The following is an 18,229-nucleotide window of genomic DNA, read 5'->3' as shown; positions in this document are numbered from 1 at the left end:
TAAGGGAGGGCAGGGGGTGCAGGCTGTCAGCCCCAGACCCCACCTCTCATGCCCAGAAAGGTGGCGACTGGAAATAGTCAAGTTCAGGTTGGAACTGATGGAGGTGTCCCTGCTCAGGGCAGGAATGACCTTTAAAGGTCCCTTCCACCCCAAACCCAACGATTCTGTCACCTTCCAGCCCCAAACCAGGACCACCAGCATCATCTCCCAGCCCAGTGGGACACCAGGCTGCCTCCATCCATCCACAGCCCCCCCCGGCTCCTCTTCTGCGGTCAGACACGCCAGGGACGCTCCAGGTTGTGGTGACAAGAGTTAAGACAGACAGTCAGAAAACAGAATGTGAAGTAATTTTTTTTTTTTTTTATATACAGAATACAGGAAAGTTTCTGTAAAGTCTAAAACGTTACAATTACTATGTACAGTGGAACTAGCTGTTCTGCTGCGGGGAGGTGGCATATAAACAAAAGAGACAGACAGGTTACGACAAACGATCCGCTACAATAGACAATTTGAGGAACGTCATACCACATGTAGCACTGTACACAGCTTTTAAAACATTGAAAATGCCATCACTGATGTATTTACACAGAATCCAACACTTTTCCTTATTTGAAATAAAAAAAAGAGGATGGACACCAGGAAAAGAATTCATTTCTCACTGCCCATAATACACAGTAGCTACTTGTAGTGCAACCATAGCAGGGAGGGATGGGAAAAATAACTGGGAAGAAGAGCGCTTCTTTACATTAAATAAAACAATGATATTGTATAGATTTGCTGTATGAAAACTGTATTTCTCTTTTAATATAAAACTATTGTCACTGGCACAAAATAGAACAAGTTTCTGATTATTTTACAACTGCATGGGAACTATCTATCAGAGAGAGTCCTCGAGTCAGACAGCGGTTGCCCCTCGCTCTGACGCGTCCTGCTCTCACTGCAGTTTTCCTTTTAAAATGAAATGTATAGTACAAATATATGTGCAAATGCCCCTAAAACTTGAGCAAAAAAGAAAAATTAAAAAAAGTTAAACGTTCTTCATTTCATGCAAACGGCGTGTGAACAGTCTCTGGGCCGACATAGAAAATCCCGCCTCGGTTTGTACATTTTTGCATTGCAAGAGTCTTGAGGGCGTTTTCCTTTACTCCAAAAGCTCTCTTCCTAAAAATTCCTAGGGAACTGAGTTGGACCGCAGCACGGGCACCTGGTGGGGTTTCAGAGAAAGCTTCTCCTCCAAGTCCATGTCTTGTACTAAGGCAGTGTCCCCCTTGGGCTGTTTGGTCGCAAATTCAGTAATGCTGAAAACAAACTGCAGGCAGCCCAGCTTGATGTAACTGCCGTGGTGGAGCAGGGCTGTCCCCTCCCAGCCGGCCCCGCTGCCCCCTATTAAACTGGAGCTGCTGGCTTTGCAGTTACAGGGTTTCCGATGCTGCCCTTGCGCCTGTGAATTCATCACAGAGGCTTCTTCACGCGGCTCCTCTTCTTGTTTTCTGCTTTTATGTCGTTCTGAAAAAAAAAAAAAACAAACACATAAGATTCAGGCAGGCCAGCAGCAGCTTGTTTTAATCAACAGGGGCTACTCCTGGGGTGCCTTGGGGGAAATAGCTTCCAGCCACGAGGCATTTCGGTTGTCTGCAGCAAGGGGCTGATATGACGGACACAGGAGGCTCCCCACAGCCCTGCAGAGGTAGAGGCATTCACACATCTATTCTGGCAGCCAAAAAAAGGGGAAGCCGGTCAGGCGGAGAGCAGGAGCAAGCCATGCAGGGATGGGATGTCTGCAGCAGAACCCAGATGGCTTGCTCACAGCCTGGGATGGGAAGACACACATGGGGAAACCCCTCTGTCCAGCTCTGAACCATCTGAGAGACCTGGAGCCTGGTTAACTCCAGCGCTGGAGGCAGGGCAGGAGCGCGGTTGATAGCAGAGCTGCAGAGGAAGGTTTTGTGTAAGCCAGGCTGAGGCCCACGGAGAGACTCCTCTTGTTGCAAGAGGGGAACCAACCGCTGCAGAACCAGGGGCACCAACAAGGAATCGATCTGCACCCACTCCTGTGCCCCATAATAGCTCCTGTCCCCCTGTAATAGCTCCCCATGGTGTTAACGCGGGGCTGGCGCTGTCTCGCCACTCACTTATCACACTCTGCACTTTGGCAACGATACTGCTGGGAGGAGTGGGCGTCATCTTCTCCGAGAAGTCACACGAATACAGAACGTTGTCCACGGTCGTCCCATGCTCACTGTAGTTCAACAGCTCGTAATGTTTCGTATTCTGAAAGAAAGGTAAGAGGAGGGAATCAAGTCAGAAAGGCTTCGTCCCATACACCCCTTTGGAGCAGGGAAACACAACCCCTCTTCTCTCCCTGCTGCTGGTTAAACAAGAGCAGTTAAAATCTCCTCCAGCTTCAGAGACCAACCCAAACCTCGTGCATGGCTCACACTCACAGAACAGCCGGCTTCCCAGCAAGAGCTGCTTCCCAGGATGCTCCCAGCAGGGCAGGAGAGCCAAAGCGGCTTTGGAAAGAAGTGAGTTTTACTGACTGCACTTGGATCAATGGATCGTTTGGAAACAGGGATTCATGCTGGTTCTCACAAAGTGAGCCCACCATCTAACAGACACGCGATGCAAACTCAGCCCAAGGCCTGCGCCCAGCAGGAAGGGGTGTGCTTTGGAAAGCAGACACAAGATGGCAATGGGGATGCCAGTGTGCTGCAGCAGCTGCAAGATAGAGACTGTCCGGGATTTACAGGCCTTCCGCAGATGCTGAAATGCCGGGAGACGTTACCGTGACACTACAGCGTCACACAGGCAGCGTCACGCTCAGATGAACTTTGCAGAGGATGTTGACAGAGTAGAGGAGATTTCAGGTTAGCTCACAGGAATCAGCTGCGGGCTGAAGACCTTGTTCCCCAGGGACTACTGAGCTTTAATCAAGTTACAAAAACTCCCCATGCACAAGGGAGTAAGTTTTCAAGTAACCTGCTAGCCTGCAGAGACCGAGGCCAAGCAGGAGCTGCCGACGGCCAGAGGCAGGAGGAGCAGACAGAGCTGAGCGGGGGGAATTCTCCCTCCACAGGAGGGCTGCTGGAGTATGGCCGAAGTTCAGTGCCTAGAGCCTGATTTAGGATTGACCACTGTGAGGAGATGCTTCAACCCAGACTGAAGGTCTGGATCCCATTACCGAGCGTGTTCTGTAGCTTGTAGTGCACTGGAGGAATGGCTAAAGCTGTCTGCGGGTTAATCCTGGATCCTGCTCAGTAGCCAGTTGACAAATGGTGATATAAAAGATTCTATCTTGCTTCAAAGACTGTTTCCATGCTAAGAGACATCTCCAGCGGCGCTTTTATTGGCAGACCCGCCGTCTATTTACTTCAAGAACAAACTAATCTCTGGACTGCAGCTAACAAGCAACTGTAGACCTCTGTTTATGCCGAGAGCTTAACTGAAATTTTAGTTAAATAATTTATACGAACTACTGCAGATGGGCACAACCACTGCACCGCCCTCACACCTGAAACCAAGAGACTTGGAGCAGTTCCCCATTTTGTTCCAGCCAAGGCTCAATGTCAACAAGTAAAGTTTAGCTTTTATTAACAACGCAGCTGGATCAAAAGGTATCGAAGCATTTCTATGACTTTTTCTTTCCCTGGACACCAGCAGTGACAGTGCTTACTTGTGGTCAGTCTTTGTCCACAAGCAGTTAGCTCAGAGAAATCACGCTGGCAGAGCTCTGTGCTGCAGAAAAGGGTTTGACAGAAAACGCTGACGCAGCCCTCACTGGAGTGAAACCATTCACAGCCCTCGCTCTTACTTTGTAGTCCACAAAGGAGCACCACACAAAGACAACCTGCTGCCTGCACCTCCAGCTCCCACTGCCATGCATGCCAAATAATAAAAATAATTTAAAAAGCCCCATTCAGGCACTCACCTCATCATAGAATATGCAGGCATGTTTGCCAGACACATAGTTACAGTGACCGTAGCTTGTAAGGCACACATCCATATCGGCTCCTGTCAATGGGGAAGACAAAACAGGCTCAGTTCATTTCAGAAAAAAAAAACTAACCCAAACTGTCAGGCAGCAGAGAACAACAGACAGAATTAAACTTCAATTAGCAAAACAACAGGGGAGCAACTGCCTTTGTCCCTGCTCCCAGGACTGCATGAATAATGCTGCGATAAGCCACCGAACAAAGTTTCAGTGGGGGAAGGGAAGGCTCGCAGCTCCACGACGGTTGAAGAACATTTCACAGTTACTGGGTCTTTCCAGCACACCAGAAGAATCTAAGCAGAAAGAAATAAAACCTGCAAACAAACCATAAGTCTTCTCTCCATTAAGTCTCCAGGACAGCCATTTCGCTACTTTTGATGCCAGCCAGGCTACAAAGGTGCAACCCCACAAAGATTCGAGTGGACGGGGAATTTCACCGTTTCTTGGTAGCAAAGAATCCCCGTACAAGTGGCCACAATGGGGCTGTTTTCTTCAACACCCCCTTGGCAAACACTTCGGGCGGGTCAGGGAGAACCACCCTGATTCTGAAAGGTCAGGGCAGGAGAAATGCGACTCACCTGTCCCAATGTAGAGGGTTCGGTAGCACATATTGACTGCACCCCCTAAGCCCATCAGAGGATAGAACACCGCCCGGGCTTGCACTTCCTTTCTTTGCGCTGCAAGATAAAAAAGAAATTGCTTGAACAATGTTATCAGCTACGAAGGCTGCTTGACCCCAGCACCTCCAGCACTAGACTCTCCAGAAAATACAGACCCTAAGGAGGATGCAGTCAGTTTTGGCCTAACCTCCAATTCCCAACCTTCCAGGAATGTTTGTACATTAAACATCTTTTTGAGAGTCATCAGGGAAAATCGCTCTCTCCAGTAACCCACGCAAGCCACGCAATCGGGGGAAGGAGTGAGTGTGCACAATGGAGCCACACCGAGGGAAACACAAGCCTCCTACCACTAGCTTCTTTCTTAATCTCTTCCACTTTGGGTAATCAAAAGCTGACTCTTGCTGTCGCAGTGCCACTTTAGAAAAAATTGGTGCTGGTGAATGTCACCAACTTAACAGCTGCCACTTCACTGCTAGTGGGGCTGCAGGAAAAACACACGGGACGGACAGGGCTTGGCCAGGGACCAGCCCAGCTCCCGGGACAGATAATTTTCCGAGTGGACTCCTTTACCCTTGGGCTGGTCCCTCCGGCAGGCTCAACGATGGCTGCTCTGGGGCTGAGCCTCCAGAGCAGCTCCCTGGCAGCCAAGCACAAATCACACGTTCTCACATGCCCACATTAACTGGACGGAAAATCATCTTCTGGGGAACAGATGTCGAACTCTGGAGCGCACAGGCCTGGCCAGGATTTCAGCAGCTGTCTTTTGGAGATAAGCCCCTTGTACGCACAGAGTTTAGGTCCCTCCTGATAGTACATCTGTGTGACAGTTTTACACCAAGAGCGTGGAATCAGAGAACAGAACGTGAGGATAACGAAAGATTGTTTGCAGAGTCACCTATGTCAACAATATTGGCCACACCGTGTGGCACCACCGGCCGTGCAGCAGCCAATGCAGCCAAAACATGCAGGTTCCCACCTCTGCTGCCCTGCACGAGTCCTCTCACCTGCCTGCCTCTGCTGGCTCAACGGGGCTCACACTAAAGGTAAAGGCTTTGGATCTAACATTTCATCAGCAATGCTCAACAGTGGGCTGGAAGCACCATTCCTGCCCCAAAAGGGTGATGGGTTAAGACAGCCTTTTGAAAAGCAGACTGCTGAAGAATTTCCAGAACTCGCCTGTTAGGAGCGGCACAGGAATGCGGCTCTATCGCAGCCTGGCGCTGGGTCCTACAGTGGCGTTCAAAAGAAGATGGACAAAGCATTTAGAGAATGCGGTGATGCTACAGCAGCGAGCAAGCAGGCAAGCATGGTTTCAGAAGGAGGTTACTGACAGTTAGCAGACTTCCAAAGATCTTATCTTAGATATTTACCCCCAGGCCTAGCAGGGGGGGAGCAAACAACTGCTCCCACAACAAGGCTGCCCAGTTGGTGCTTGAAAGCGGATTAAATTGAGTGGCTGCATGCAGAGGAACATGCAGCCACGTTCCCCCTGCAGCTCTAGGTGTTAGCATGCTGATACCAGTGACCACAAACAAAGCCAACGCTGAACTCGGAAATCTGGAGATTTCCAACAGAAGCACAAGTTGTTTTCTATTATTTGCACTTGTTGCATTTCATGTTTCAGCTTAACAATGACATTATTCTGAACGGGCAATGACAATGTCACATGTGTATTCTGTGCCCCGCTTCCTCCTGTTCATGTGCTTGTCTCACAAGCAACTTCTCCAGAGAGAGCAGGAATTCACAGATTTCTCTTCCCCTTCTCAAAGGTGAGAGGAAAAAAAAAAGCAGCTGAACCTTCCCATTTCTTGCTAACTCTCAGATGAATAAATCCCTACTTCACTAAAATTTCCAGCAGAAAACCATAAGTTACTGAAGGTGTTTTCATTGCCATAATTTGTAAATAGTTAAGCAGAAGGACCTGAAGGAGTTTCTAGCCAGTGGATATCCAGAGCAGGGGGATGAGAGGAAAGAAACATGAAAGACAGCATCAGACAGAGAACCAGAAGAAGAGGGAGATCTCCTTCAATGGATAGGCAAGGGAGTGCCAAAAAGATACGGCTCAATATAAACCAACTATTCTAGGACTGCTCTTACCTTCAATGTGGTTTCCCACAGGAGATTGCTGGTGGGGACTGACACTGCTCGCTACAGACTGAGCTTTGGAAGGAAAGAGCTGATGTATTCTCTGCAAAGCCAGAAACTTGATCAGCTGCTCATCCAGCATATTTATCTCAATCTCTGTTAATAAACAAAAAGCAATTAGTAAGTTATTCATGGAAAGGGTGCATTCTGAGCTGCGGTGGATTTAACTGTCCTACTTTCAAACATGCCATTTGCTTCAACAGCAAAGACTTGACAAATTTTGCAATATGAACCTTACACAGAGGTGATCTATTACTTCATATAATCTCCTGTGAGCAGCGTGCAAGGAGAGCGCCAGCGATGGCCAGAGAGCCAACTGAGGCAGCAAGTGGAAGTTTAGGGGAACAAGGACTAGTAAGTTGAAAATCTGCCACTTTGGCTCAGAATCAACAGGTCTGCAGAGGTGGACACTGCACTCCGTTGGGCAGCAGGCTGGGTCCTTCTCATGAAGCTTCATTACCTAGTTAGAAAGTCCAACCCTACGTTGCAGAAGACAGCTGTCACTACCTTTGAAGCTGCTACAGGCTCATTCGTGAGCCACGTGCTTTTGTAGCAGGGTTAATTAAACCAAACAGGGCAATTCAGACAATATTATTAATGAGCTTTAAAGCAGATCTGTTGCTGATAGCTTTGAAGTATTTATATTTTTAAAGCCCTGCAGAGGTCTGCTTTCTGGCAACAAGCAGGCTGGCTAACCTCTTCTTTCAAGAGCTTTCTCCGCATTAACGAGAGTTAAAACAGCAAGCAGAAGAAACAGAACTATAAAAGCCTCTCCCAATAGCAGAGAGGTTGTCTGGGCAGGCTGAGCAGTCAGGGTTCACCCAAGAAAAGAGGGTCACACTGGCAACGCCAGAAAGGCTGTTCTTCAGATGTGGAAGTCATCTCTGGCAACAGCCTCGCTATGCTACTGATGACTGCAGTTCAGCAATCTCCTCCTCCTCAAGTCACTCTGCTAATGTTTGGCATTTCTTGCCAAGTGCAACAAAAGGAAAATAAAAAACAGACCAGTCTAGAAGACTGACAGAAGCAGAAAATTAACTGACCCATTAGAGCATCACCACTCAGGTGACTGCTCAACTACAAGATCTACTGCTGCTGGACTTTACGCCTGCCAGGAACAGCTCTGGATTGCAGCTAGCACCACAACATGGCTGGGCTGCAGGTTTCTGCATGCGAATTCCACCTGGAAAGCAGCCTGTGCAACAGCTTTGTGAGCGTTCCCCAGAAAAGCTTCAGGCAGAAACACTTCATTGGCCTTGCTGCCTTGGCAACGTTACAAGTAGGGAAGCATGTGACATATTTAAGGTAATGTATACCCAGCGCCGCCCTCACCTGACTGCAACCCCTTTATCTCTGGAAGACCAAATCCTCTAGGGAAACAAACACATCAGGCTAGTAAAGGCTAATAACAAACTAAATACTCACCGCCGTCCATAAATGCTTTCAGGGAACTGGTGAGGTCCAACATAGCTGCAGAGTTTGAAGTGAGCGATGAGGGTAGAGTTAAAGCGCTTCCTATGGACAAGGTGCTGGGACTGACCTTACCATCTACAGAGAAAGATGGTGCAGAGAAGGTATGTCACTGTGACGTTCGCGAGACACGCACCCAGCCCTCGGGCTGCACTTCACTTCCAAGCTGCTCAGAATGACTAATTTTGCTCATAGTCATGCGTTGAAAAAGGCCTGAACGAGCGGCCGTTAGCTTTATTCTGCTCACAGAAGGGCCAGTGTGTGTCTCCAGCACAGAGCCAACTGCCGGCTTCTGCCTCTCACCTCCAGTGGCTGGAGGAATTCTGGACCTACACATCTGAGCTCCTGCTCTCTGGAGCAGCAGCAACGACAGACTCTAAGCGAAGCCCTTCAGAGACTGCAAAGATGAGCAGCAAGTCCCCAGGAGCTTGAAGAGTTTACTAAACTTAGAGACATTTGCCAAGTAGCTTGTCTAGGTCTGAACATGCATTAAAAGTACAATTGCCGTTTTTATTTCTGCGTGATTATCCAGTGCGGGGTGTACTTCACTGTCCTGTAAGAATGGGACAGTCATAAGCAGATTTTATTATTTACAGAAAAAAATCCTATTGCTTTGGCAGTGATCACGCAGCTGGAAGAGGCAATGGCAAATGACAGGGAACAAAATCTCTTTAATGCATTGTTGATACCAGATCTTCTTGAGTTGGTTTGCTTAGAAGTGGAACTACTATAAGCCTGAAATTTATGGCCAAAAAGAAAAGGTCATGAATGATTTTTGTACTCACCAACAAAATTTGCACACCATAATTGGTTATAAATATATATATATATGCATCGTGTTAGATGGAAAATCTAAATATTTACACCTTTCCCAAGAGACACTGCACCAAAGTGATGTTTTAATCTGCATTCTGTAGAACGCAAGCTTTGCACCAAAAGCAATTACTTAACATCTGAAGTAACCGCAAAACTATGGTGGGTTTGCAGCACTCTTCAAACCACAAGCAAGTTTTCTATAGTATGGCCTCATTTCCTCTACCAAAGCTTCTCCCAGTCTTGCATTTCTAAGCAGGGCTCAGTCAAACTAGCAGCCTCAGAGGAACCAGGTTTGTTCAGCAATAAGCAAGGAGGCCAAGTACTCTGGGGACAGCTTCCAAACACGAGGTAAAGCTCAGAAGTTACTCATTAAGGAATATTAAAGATAATAATAAAAAGATGTTTCCTCTGCTGCTTGCAGTCACCAGATCTGAGCCACTCAGCGGCTGGGAACTGCAGGAGAAGCAACAGACAACTCTGTCTTCAGTGACCGCTTCAACCCAGCCTGCACAAAGGGTGGACGGGTTTGAGTGTCGAGCTGGTGTGGGGACAGGGAAGAGAAGGAAAATGCTTTAAGTGGAAGCTTATTCTAGCGAAATTTGAGTTATGGGCAGTTACTCTGACTTCAATGTCTATCAACAGCTGTCAATATCTTTAACTTGATGTTTTTATACTGAAGAATGGGTATTCACTTGAACAGCAAGGTTTCCGGGTACAACTCAGGACAGAGATGGGATATCCAAGTCCATAACTACCCTGATTAACAGACTAGCAGATACTAAACAGACCACAGCTTCCCAAGCCCGCATTCCTCTAACATCAAGGCTGTTGAAAACTTCAAACGCATCTGTACCAGGGGACACAAACACTGCCAGAACAGTTACCATGTACAGAGATCGCAGGATCAGATGCCAGACAGCTGCTCTTGCGAGAAGGACTACCTTGCACTCAAATTAGTGCTTTACAACAAATCGGCAGTTTAAAAGCAGCGCTGGAGCGGCTAGTTGCTGGAACAACGAGACAGCAGCCACCTAATTTAAAACGACTGTTTCTTTCCAGAATTAAACTGATCTACTATCCTGCCTCTCAGGACAGAGTTTCCCTCTCAGGTACATGCAGCCAGCAAAAATACATCCCATGGCTCCCACACAAAGGGACCTAAGACAGAGGAGACTTGAGCAGCTTCTCCCAGCTCTCCCCAGAAAGCTCAGTTCTCAGTTAAACGAGGGCATCCTGCTGGAGCCTCGAGGTTCAGAATAACTGCAACCTGAACACCTTCTCAGCCCTGGAGGCCAAGATCAGCTGTTGGGCACGTACCTGAAGGTGGTGCTGGTGAACAGAATCTGTTTGTGGACCCAACAGCAGAGATCCCATCTCCGGCAGCCTGCGGAGGGGTGAGAGCCCTGGTGGCACTCAGAGGGGAGCCCATCGATCGCAGGTCTGCCGTCAGCGGCGGTCCTATCTGCGTCTGCACATTCTTTCTTTGCAAAGTGCTGGTGGTCTCCAGGCTGGCACAGGAGCTTGATATGGACGTAGGCATACTTGTGACCGGCACAGAACCCCTTTGTGCACAAGAAACAGGTCCTGCTACGTTCTCTGTTTTGACAATGGTTCCGATGGTGTGATTCAGAAGTCCACAAGTTGCTGGGGGTGTGAGGGGCCGAGGCCACGTTGGCCGATGAGACAAAACAGGTACTGTGTTACCAGATCCGATTAGTCTCTGGGAGTCAGTCAACTGTGCTGAAGGTTCGGACGAAACGCCATAGAAATGAGGACCGTTTACTTTAATATCAGAGGCTGTGGGCCCATTCGAAGTCCCGCAAGAAGACACCTTCTTGGATTTGTCTATACAAGAGCTGCAGTTGACATCTTCCTGTGACAAAGTCTGCTGGGATTGCGAGGAGCTCAAGGAATTCTGAGTGGTAATCCCTGAGGTGCAGGATGACATGGAATAGAGGGAAGGTGTGGGTGCCTTGTCAGCTGCCTGGTAAGGGTTGGCGAGTGAGCCGTCTGCCACAATAACAGGCTTAATATCAGCCTTCTCTGTTTGTTCAGAGTCCCAAAGCGAAGTCATCTGCTTAGCAGATAAATGTTTCAATATGCTGCACTGGAGCGCAACAACACTACAGAGCCACTGGGAGGAAGAGAAAAGTGCAGGTTAGCTCCACAGGCAGATAGTGCTCCAAATTCAACAGTTACTCCATCATTCAGCCAGCTTGAAGAAATTCATCTGTCCCACTGTGCTGCTAGCTGCTCTGATGCAGCCTGGAACTACAGCATCTGCTCTGATGCTCATCTACAATCAGGAGGAAACTTTGGCCATCAAAATGAGGTACTGTTTATCTCTGTGCTGGGGACAGCACACAGAGGAGCTGACATTAAAAGAGGGAGAAGGCAGCAGATGCTCTTCCTCAGGCCCAAATTCTTTCCTCTTCACCTGTTAAGTGTTTCAACTGGTCAGCTAGTTGCAGACACATCTTTCACTAATATGGGTTTCTATCCAAACACAATCCTCCAGCCTACTCTGGAGCATGCTGGGAAGAAATGCTGATCTATCTCATGCTATAGGGAGTCACCTGCCAAAGCTGGGGAGGAGAGCACCTTTCCTTTTACACAAAGTGGACCAAAAGATTTATTCCAAGTTTTAAGCTCCATGGTGAACGTGTACCTGACACACAGAAGAATCCCACCTAAGCTAAGAGAAGAAACCAACTACACCGACTGCAAAGCAACCTGCCTTCACGTTGTGGAATCTGGTGAGAAGTTTCATACAAGATTTAAACACTCGTTTGGCCTTGATTTAATTCTACCAGCAATAAAAAGCAGCCCAAAAATGTGACGTTAACATACAAATAACCATGTCAGAGAGCAGTCTTACATAATCAAAGCGGAAAGTATTTCCTCTCAACCAGGAAATAAAAATGACATCTAGACAGAAAGCTCTCGACTCCGCTCTTTAAGGCCACAAGACTATTTCACCACTTCCCTGAAGTGCCAAATGAGGAGCTTTACGTTTCACCTGGAAAGCCAAAATGAAGTTTTAATGGGTAGGGGTGTCAGGGACAAGACAAGCTATCACCTTCAGACATGATTTTGAGACTGGTTTCCTAGACAACTGCTCTGATCATGACTGAAATGGAAGAGGATCTTTGTACCAAAGCAACTACAGACACAGAGTCCAAGCATTTGACTTCATTTACCTCCTGTTGTTCTGTCTGGCTGGCTAAGTGCTCAGTGTTCAAAAGGTGCTTCTGCAAGGGTTCCTCAGGGATCCCGTTACAGATCAGCTCGCCATCTCTAATTGCTGCAGGCGCAAGTAACGGGGGTGGAAGCCGGTATTGGGACTTTATAGCATCAGGAACCTACATTGAAGAGAGAGAAGATCACACATGAGAACAATTACTCAAGAATGACTAGTTAAACAAAGTGTCTAACCAGCACGACACTTTGTGTTCGCTGCTGTCTGACCCAAAGGAGCCCTGCAGACAATGCATTAGAAGTTTCAAGGGCTGAGTACTCTAAATTGATGCAGCCATGCTGAAATTAATAGGTTTTATTCCCTTGGGTCAGGGATGATTTCCGCACAACATGGTGGCTACAGCATAAGACAAGACATGCAAAAAAGGCCAAGTAAGAAGGGAAACCTGTACGGCATTTTTCAGGCATTCTGGCAGCAAATGCTCTCCAGGGTTTAACACAGCAGCCCCAATTCTGACGGTAGGGCCACCTTCAGCAAGTTTTGTCTTGTACTTTCTATGTTTGTGCCAGATGTAAAGGATTACTTGTAATAGCTGAGCCTTATGGCTGGCGGAAAAGGAGCTTCTTAAATCCTACATGTAGTGAAAAAGTAACTGCTGACTTCCAGACCTCTCTCAGCAGCACATCCATTCAGACCCCACCCGCTTCCTCCCGGCCCCAGAGGCTATCCCTACCGGGCACGCTGGCTTCCCTTCCAAACTAGAATACATACACGGGGATTTTCACCGACACCTACTGTTTACACATACCTTCAAACCTTTTCTCTTTACTGATTGAAGAACTCTGCGATTCGGAGGATGTCTCTTATGGATTCGGTTTAAGAAATCCACTTTGACAACGTGCTGAGATATGGTGTCCTGGAACCGGTCAAATACTCGGCACCGATTACTCAGGGTCAAGTTCTTCTGGTTCAGCTGGGTGATCAGATAATGCCACAGGAGTTAGCGATCTGCAGGTCACTCTAACGTACCCTAAGACTTTCATAACGCCTCGTAGCACTGGCAGGACAGCATCCAGCTCAGCTTTAGACTATTTGTTTCGTGCAGCACTAACCGCTTCTGTTAAAGGGCACATTGCTGGAGATGACCACGAAAGCATTTAGAGGCCAACTAAGCAGCATCAACGCTCTCAGAAGCAGTTTGTCTGGGCACAAGCCCTTTTTTTCAGCCCCCTGTTTCCTGAGTATTTAGTCTCAAGTACACTCCTTTTTCACAAATGAAAACTCCCTCTTGGAATGAAAAGTTTTTTAGGTTAAGCATGCAAAGAATTACTGCCCCTGTTTGTAGGACTGTGCTGCTCTGTATCGCAGTTCTGGAAGCTCATCTAGATCTTAAGGAGTCCAGTCTGGAAACTAGACAAGCTGTCAGCGAGTCACAATCTGAGCTGTCAGCTTCAGTTAAAGGAAGGAGTTCCCCCATCTTTATATTTTATTGCAGACAGCAGCATCATATTCCTTTGGAGAGTGCGTTGCTTGCAGCAGGAGCTTTACAAGCTTTACAGGGAGCAATAAGAGCTCAGAAGCTGTTTTATACTTGTTGTACTTTGTCCTTTAATGGACCTGCCAGGTTCTGCTCCAGCATTCAGTTCCCATACTGCAACCATAGTCATAGTCCTGCTTACCACCACGTGTTCTATGTGATTTGGGCACATCCATCTACCCAGAGGCATAGCAGTAAGCGGTGGCTCCAGACAATCCATGTGGAACAGGAGTGGGCAATAATCACACTGAATCAGAGGTGCCACTCTGCAGCTCCTGAAAAGAGAGCAGCATATCTTATCTCCCATACAGAATACAAACTGAACATGCAGACAAGCTCGGCTAACCACTGTAAGCTTATCTTTCCCCACCAGTTCCCCTAAACCATGTTACTTGCATCTAAAATGAGGCTTCTGGTTTGTAACTTGATCTATATGGACCTTCTGCAAGACCCACAAAAGCAAAAGGCTTTCTTTGCCCATGCATGTGAGGGCTTCTTGGTCCAAAGGAGGTCCTTTGGCAGGAAGAGATGCTGCTGCTGGAGAACTGTAAGCACTTGACAGATTAATATGAGCAACTTCTGAAGTTGACCTTGTGTGTTAGTTCTGAGTGGCTTCATTTAGAGCAAAATTCAGAGATCAAAAGGAAATCTCAGATTTAGGTTATTACAATTTTCCTCAGATGAATCTTGTGTGAAGTTCAGACATTTACTTCAACAAGACATGCTCAGAACAAGTCAGAAACTCCATAAAGCTGCTACACCTGATGCCCCAGGCCTTAAAGAAGTCTTCACCCTATGACAAAGTCATCAGCCATTCTTCACCAAAGCTCGTCTGAGCTTCCCACCTACTTCCAGAAACTTACTCTGAGTTCCTGAAATAAAGTTTTTCATTTTCACTGACATTTGTAATTGGGATTTATCTGAGCATTTTTTAGGCAGTTATAAAAACCAGGAGTGTTTTGTACTAGTTTTCAGATTCACTATTTCAGCACAATATTCCTATTTGCCTTAGGCTTATATCTCTGTTAGCAGATTTCTATTTCCTAAAGGTCACCTCCTCACATACTTCCTTCATGAACCATAAACAAATATCACCATTTTCTAAACCACCATCACTTTAGAATTTTTCTTTGTAGAAAAATACTGAAGACAACATGGCTCACCCTCTTCAGGCTACATTTTAAAACCCTTTACAGCCACACAGGGCTGCAGAAGCCACACCTACACTTGCCATGGTTAAACATCTGTTATTTAGCAAGACGGTTATTTCCCCATTTGTTTAGAGGACTGTAAGCAATGAAGGAGAACGGGAAAGGGAACAGGTCATCTACTTTTTCCAGCAAGAACTTCGCTCCTGTGAAGGGTGCAGCTACACTGAACGGCTTCCCTGGAAGAGTCAAGTACCTGTTGCATGTGAAGCAGACTTTCACTGGCAAGGGAACCAAACCATTGTGGTCTAACTCGTGTTGTGCTTTCTTGACATTCTTTCCTGTGGTTTCTTCCTTTCTCCTCCTCTTACTAGTACCTGAAAGTAAATTTTAAAAGGCTTTGGGTTACCCACATAGAAAAGATTTGCTTTCTGGTAGATACTTACAGCCACAGCTACCAAGGAGTCAAGAGGGAAAAGAGGAAAAACGGCAGCAGGATGCAACTGAGGACATCTTCACCAACACTACACGAGCCATCCCATCACTCACCTGGAAGTGCTGTGGTGCAGGTCAGTTCATTCGGCAACTGGAACTGCGTTGGGTTCCTTTCCATGGCAGCAGCAATAAGAAGCTCAAAGGGTCGCTTCAGCTGGGGCTGCCCACAGTCCTTTTCTGCAATAGCAGAGTCATCATCCACGTCAATTATGTCCTCATCGACATCATTCTGCTCTGAGTTGGGGGTCTCGGTGCTGGCATTGGATGTGGGAGTGCCAGGCCGGCTTGCTCTCCTTTCCAAGATCCTGGCATGCGCATTAGCCCTGATGCTGCTGCTAGACCTGTCCAACAGGTCTGCGTCACTGGTGGGGGAGGTGGTCCTTTTCGCAGATTTGTCCACCAATCCATTTACCTGCCCCAGCTCTTTCTTCTGTTCTCGCTTCTGCACAACATGAATAGGCAGGCTTATCATGGAGGCCACAAACAAAGCACATCAACCTTGACAAATATGCAATCGAAGACAAAGAGCATCTGAAAAGGCTTGAGCCGCTTACTACAACTTCCCCCGTGAAGTCATTAAAGTCTGGACCTAGCAAAAACAATATGATTGCAGCTAACGTACGGATGACAAAACAGCTGAAGGGAAACAAGCACAGGGAAGCAAATGAGCATGTCTCTCTCCTTTGAGGATAGTGGTATTTGAGTCCAGATCAGGACAATGTTTCACAGCATCTAGTCCTAAATACCTGACAAATCAGAAAACTCTGTTTACTTTGCTAGCCAACACTGAGAAACTCCATGGTAGACTGTTCTTTGTCCATGCAGTCTATTAACCCCGGCAGTGCATCCAAACCCGTTATGGAATGAGAAGGTCAGCTTGAGAATACAAGCACAATATACAAACACTGCTATCTCTAGAGACAGGAATCTTGCACAAGGTGGGCAGAGAGAACTGCAGCAGAGGAAAACAATACACTGCAATCACTGCGAGATCCATTTGGCAACAGGAGGGGATGCTGCATGGCCCAGTACAGGCAACTGTGCACTGCCCCGGTGCCTGACAGCATCACCAATATGGATGAAACACTACTTGATGGCTAAAGTGGTCTGAAGAAGGAGCAAAGTGGTATCAGGCAATTTTTAATACAGAAAAGTCTGGGATCATTTTCTCTCTCTTTTTAAATTCATTGTTATTTTTTAAAATGTGCAACCTTCATTTTTACTGTTGGCAGATGGCTGAACAGTACCCTGGAAACATAACAAGGCAATTGCTTCAGGAACAAAAGGCTGAGTACACAGTTTTCTTCCAATCTGTTTTGGGTGTCACTTCAAGGGAACAGTTGCTAGATAGTTTGGTGCAGTTTCTAAACCCTCTGCTACGCAGTCTGATGTAGTCACAGCAGTAAGATATTTACATTGTGCAAGACAGCTTCCTGGAGAAAATAGCATCAAGGAAAAAAGACAAGCCACAATCTTGCCCAATCATCCTGTTCAACAACCCAGGAAATCATAACTCACAGTGATTTCACTCTCTGCTGATGTGCAACTCCTGTGAAGTCACACTTCTAAAAAACACACATAAACCAGAATCACAGCCCTGATGCCAAAGCTGCATTAAGGGGATTCCTGTTTCACCTCTAGATAGCTCACCTCCTCGAGCACGGGAGCCATCCCCACTCCCTCTGTGCCTCAGCTCCCCCTCTGTTCCAGAAGTGGGGAGAAGGAAAACAGTTCAAAAGGCACAGCTTGACAAGAACATGTCGGGCACTTCAGTTCTGGTTCCTAGCAGTGAGGTTAAGAATACCAGGAGGGTCTCATCAAGACCCCTTAGTTTTCTTTAAGCCTGTTCCTAATAAAGCCCTTTGCAACTCTGAGCACAAAGAGCAATTCCAGTGGTATGTAAGTACATGGTAAGGGGAGAGGAAGGTATAAAACATAGGATCCATGTTTCAGTTGGACAGTCAGAAGGGGAGCGACCATATCTGCTACAAGAGGCTTTACCTTGCGGCGTACAGTGCAGCGGTGACACATCCACTCCCCCGGCGGCAGCATTTCCTCACTGAGCGGAGGGTTGCTACAAGAGAAATACAAAGCAAGGCTTTACTGTTATTTCTGGAACGTCTCTCCTCACGCAGCCCGAGTCAGGTTAGCTCTGCAGGTTCCCAGGCACTTCCTCCTTTTCTTTACAGCAATGCTCCCCGGTTTCACTCCCCCATACATCCACTTAGCCAGACCCCTCTACGAAGCTGGTCTTCCACAACACCCACCTCATCTCCCCAATGCAGCATGCTCCACGGTTTCAGAAGACAGGCTTAGAATTGAATATCAAAGATAAATGGAAGATTCACTTGCATGCAACACATATACCTCCCCCCTAACATCAACACGCCCTTAAATAACTTGATTACTCCATGTACGACTACACAGATCCGCGTGCAGCAAGCACAGTCATTTATCTCGGCATTTCCCTGCTTGAATTTGCAGCGCGAGTCCAACCGAACAAGCTGCCGTGAAGTCTACCCACTGTTTCTCATGTACTCCATCCTTGGGCACAGTTACTTAATGGTGGAAGCCACTTTCTATCTTAAGACAACCCAAATAGTCTCAAAGTGTCACCGTATACAGCTTGCCTTGGCTACGAAGTGTGAGATACATCCTACTCATACAGATCTGCACTTACTATAAAAGCTGGATCACATCGAAATGACATTCTCATTTAGATGCTAGAAATAAACCAAAGCAAATTAGATGAAGGAGTAAGGAGGACTATTTTGAGAAACACTTTTCCTCAGTTAAAGGCAGAGCAGC

General features: G+C 47.0%; 1 protein-coding gene across 1 annotated transcript; it reads right to left on the bottom strand.

Annotated features, from left to right (window-relative positions):
* Positions 1-327: 327 nt before the first annotated feature.
* On the bottom strand, positions 328-17,490 carry PHF12 (PHD finger protein 12). Its single transcript, XM_010074603.1, has 13 exons — positions 17,423-17,490; positions 15,476-15,863; positions 15,183-15,303; positions 13,921-14,053; positions 13,050-13,214; positions 12,243-12,404; positions 10,360-11,176; positions 8,182-8,304; positions 6,709-6,852; positions 4,570-4,668; positions 3,929-4,011; positions 2,133-2,271; positions 328-1,506 (listed from the first exon to the last, which is right to left on the bottom strand). The coding sequence occupies exons 1-13, from the start codon at positions 17,471-17,473 to the stop codon at positions 1,172-1,174; spliced, it is 2,760 nt and encodes a 919-aa protein (XP_010072905.1). The 5' UTR covers positions 17,474-17,490; the 3' UTR covers positions 328-1,171.
* Between the last annotated feature and the right edge of the window lie 739 nt (positions 17,491-18,229).

The sequence above is a fragment of the Pterocles gutturalis genome, unplaced genomic scaffold, assembly GCF_000699245.1.
Source record: "Pterocles gutturalis isolate BGI_N339 unplaced genomic scaffold, ASM69924v1 scaffold29312, whole genome shotgun sequence".
NCBI lineage: Eukaryota > Metazoa > Chordata > Aves > Pterocliformes > Pteroclidae > Pterocles > Pterocles gutturalis.
Note: the sequence above shows the minus strand (reverse complement) of the source record. Positions and strands in the feature narration are given on the sequence as shown.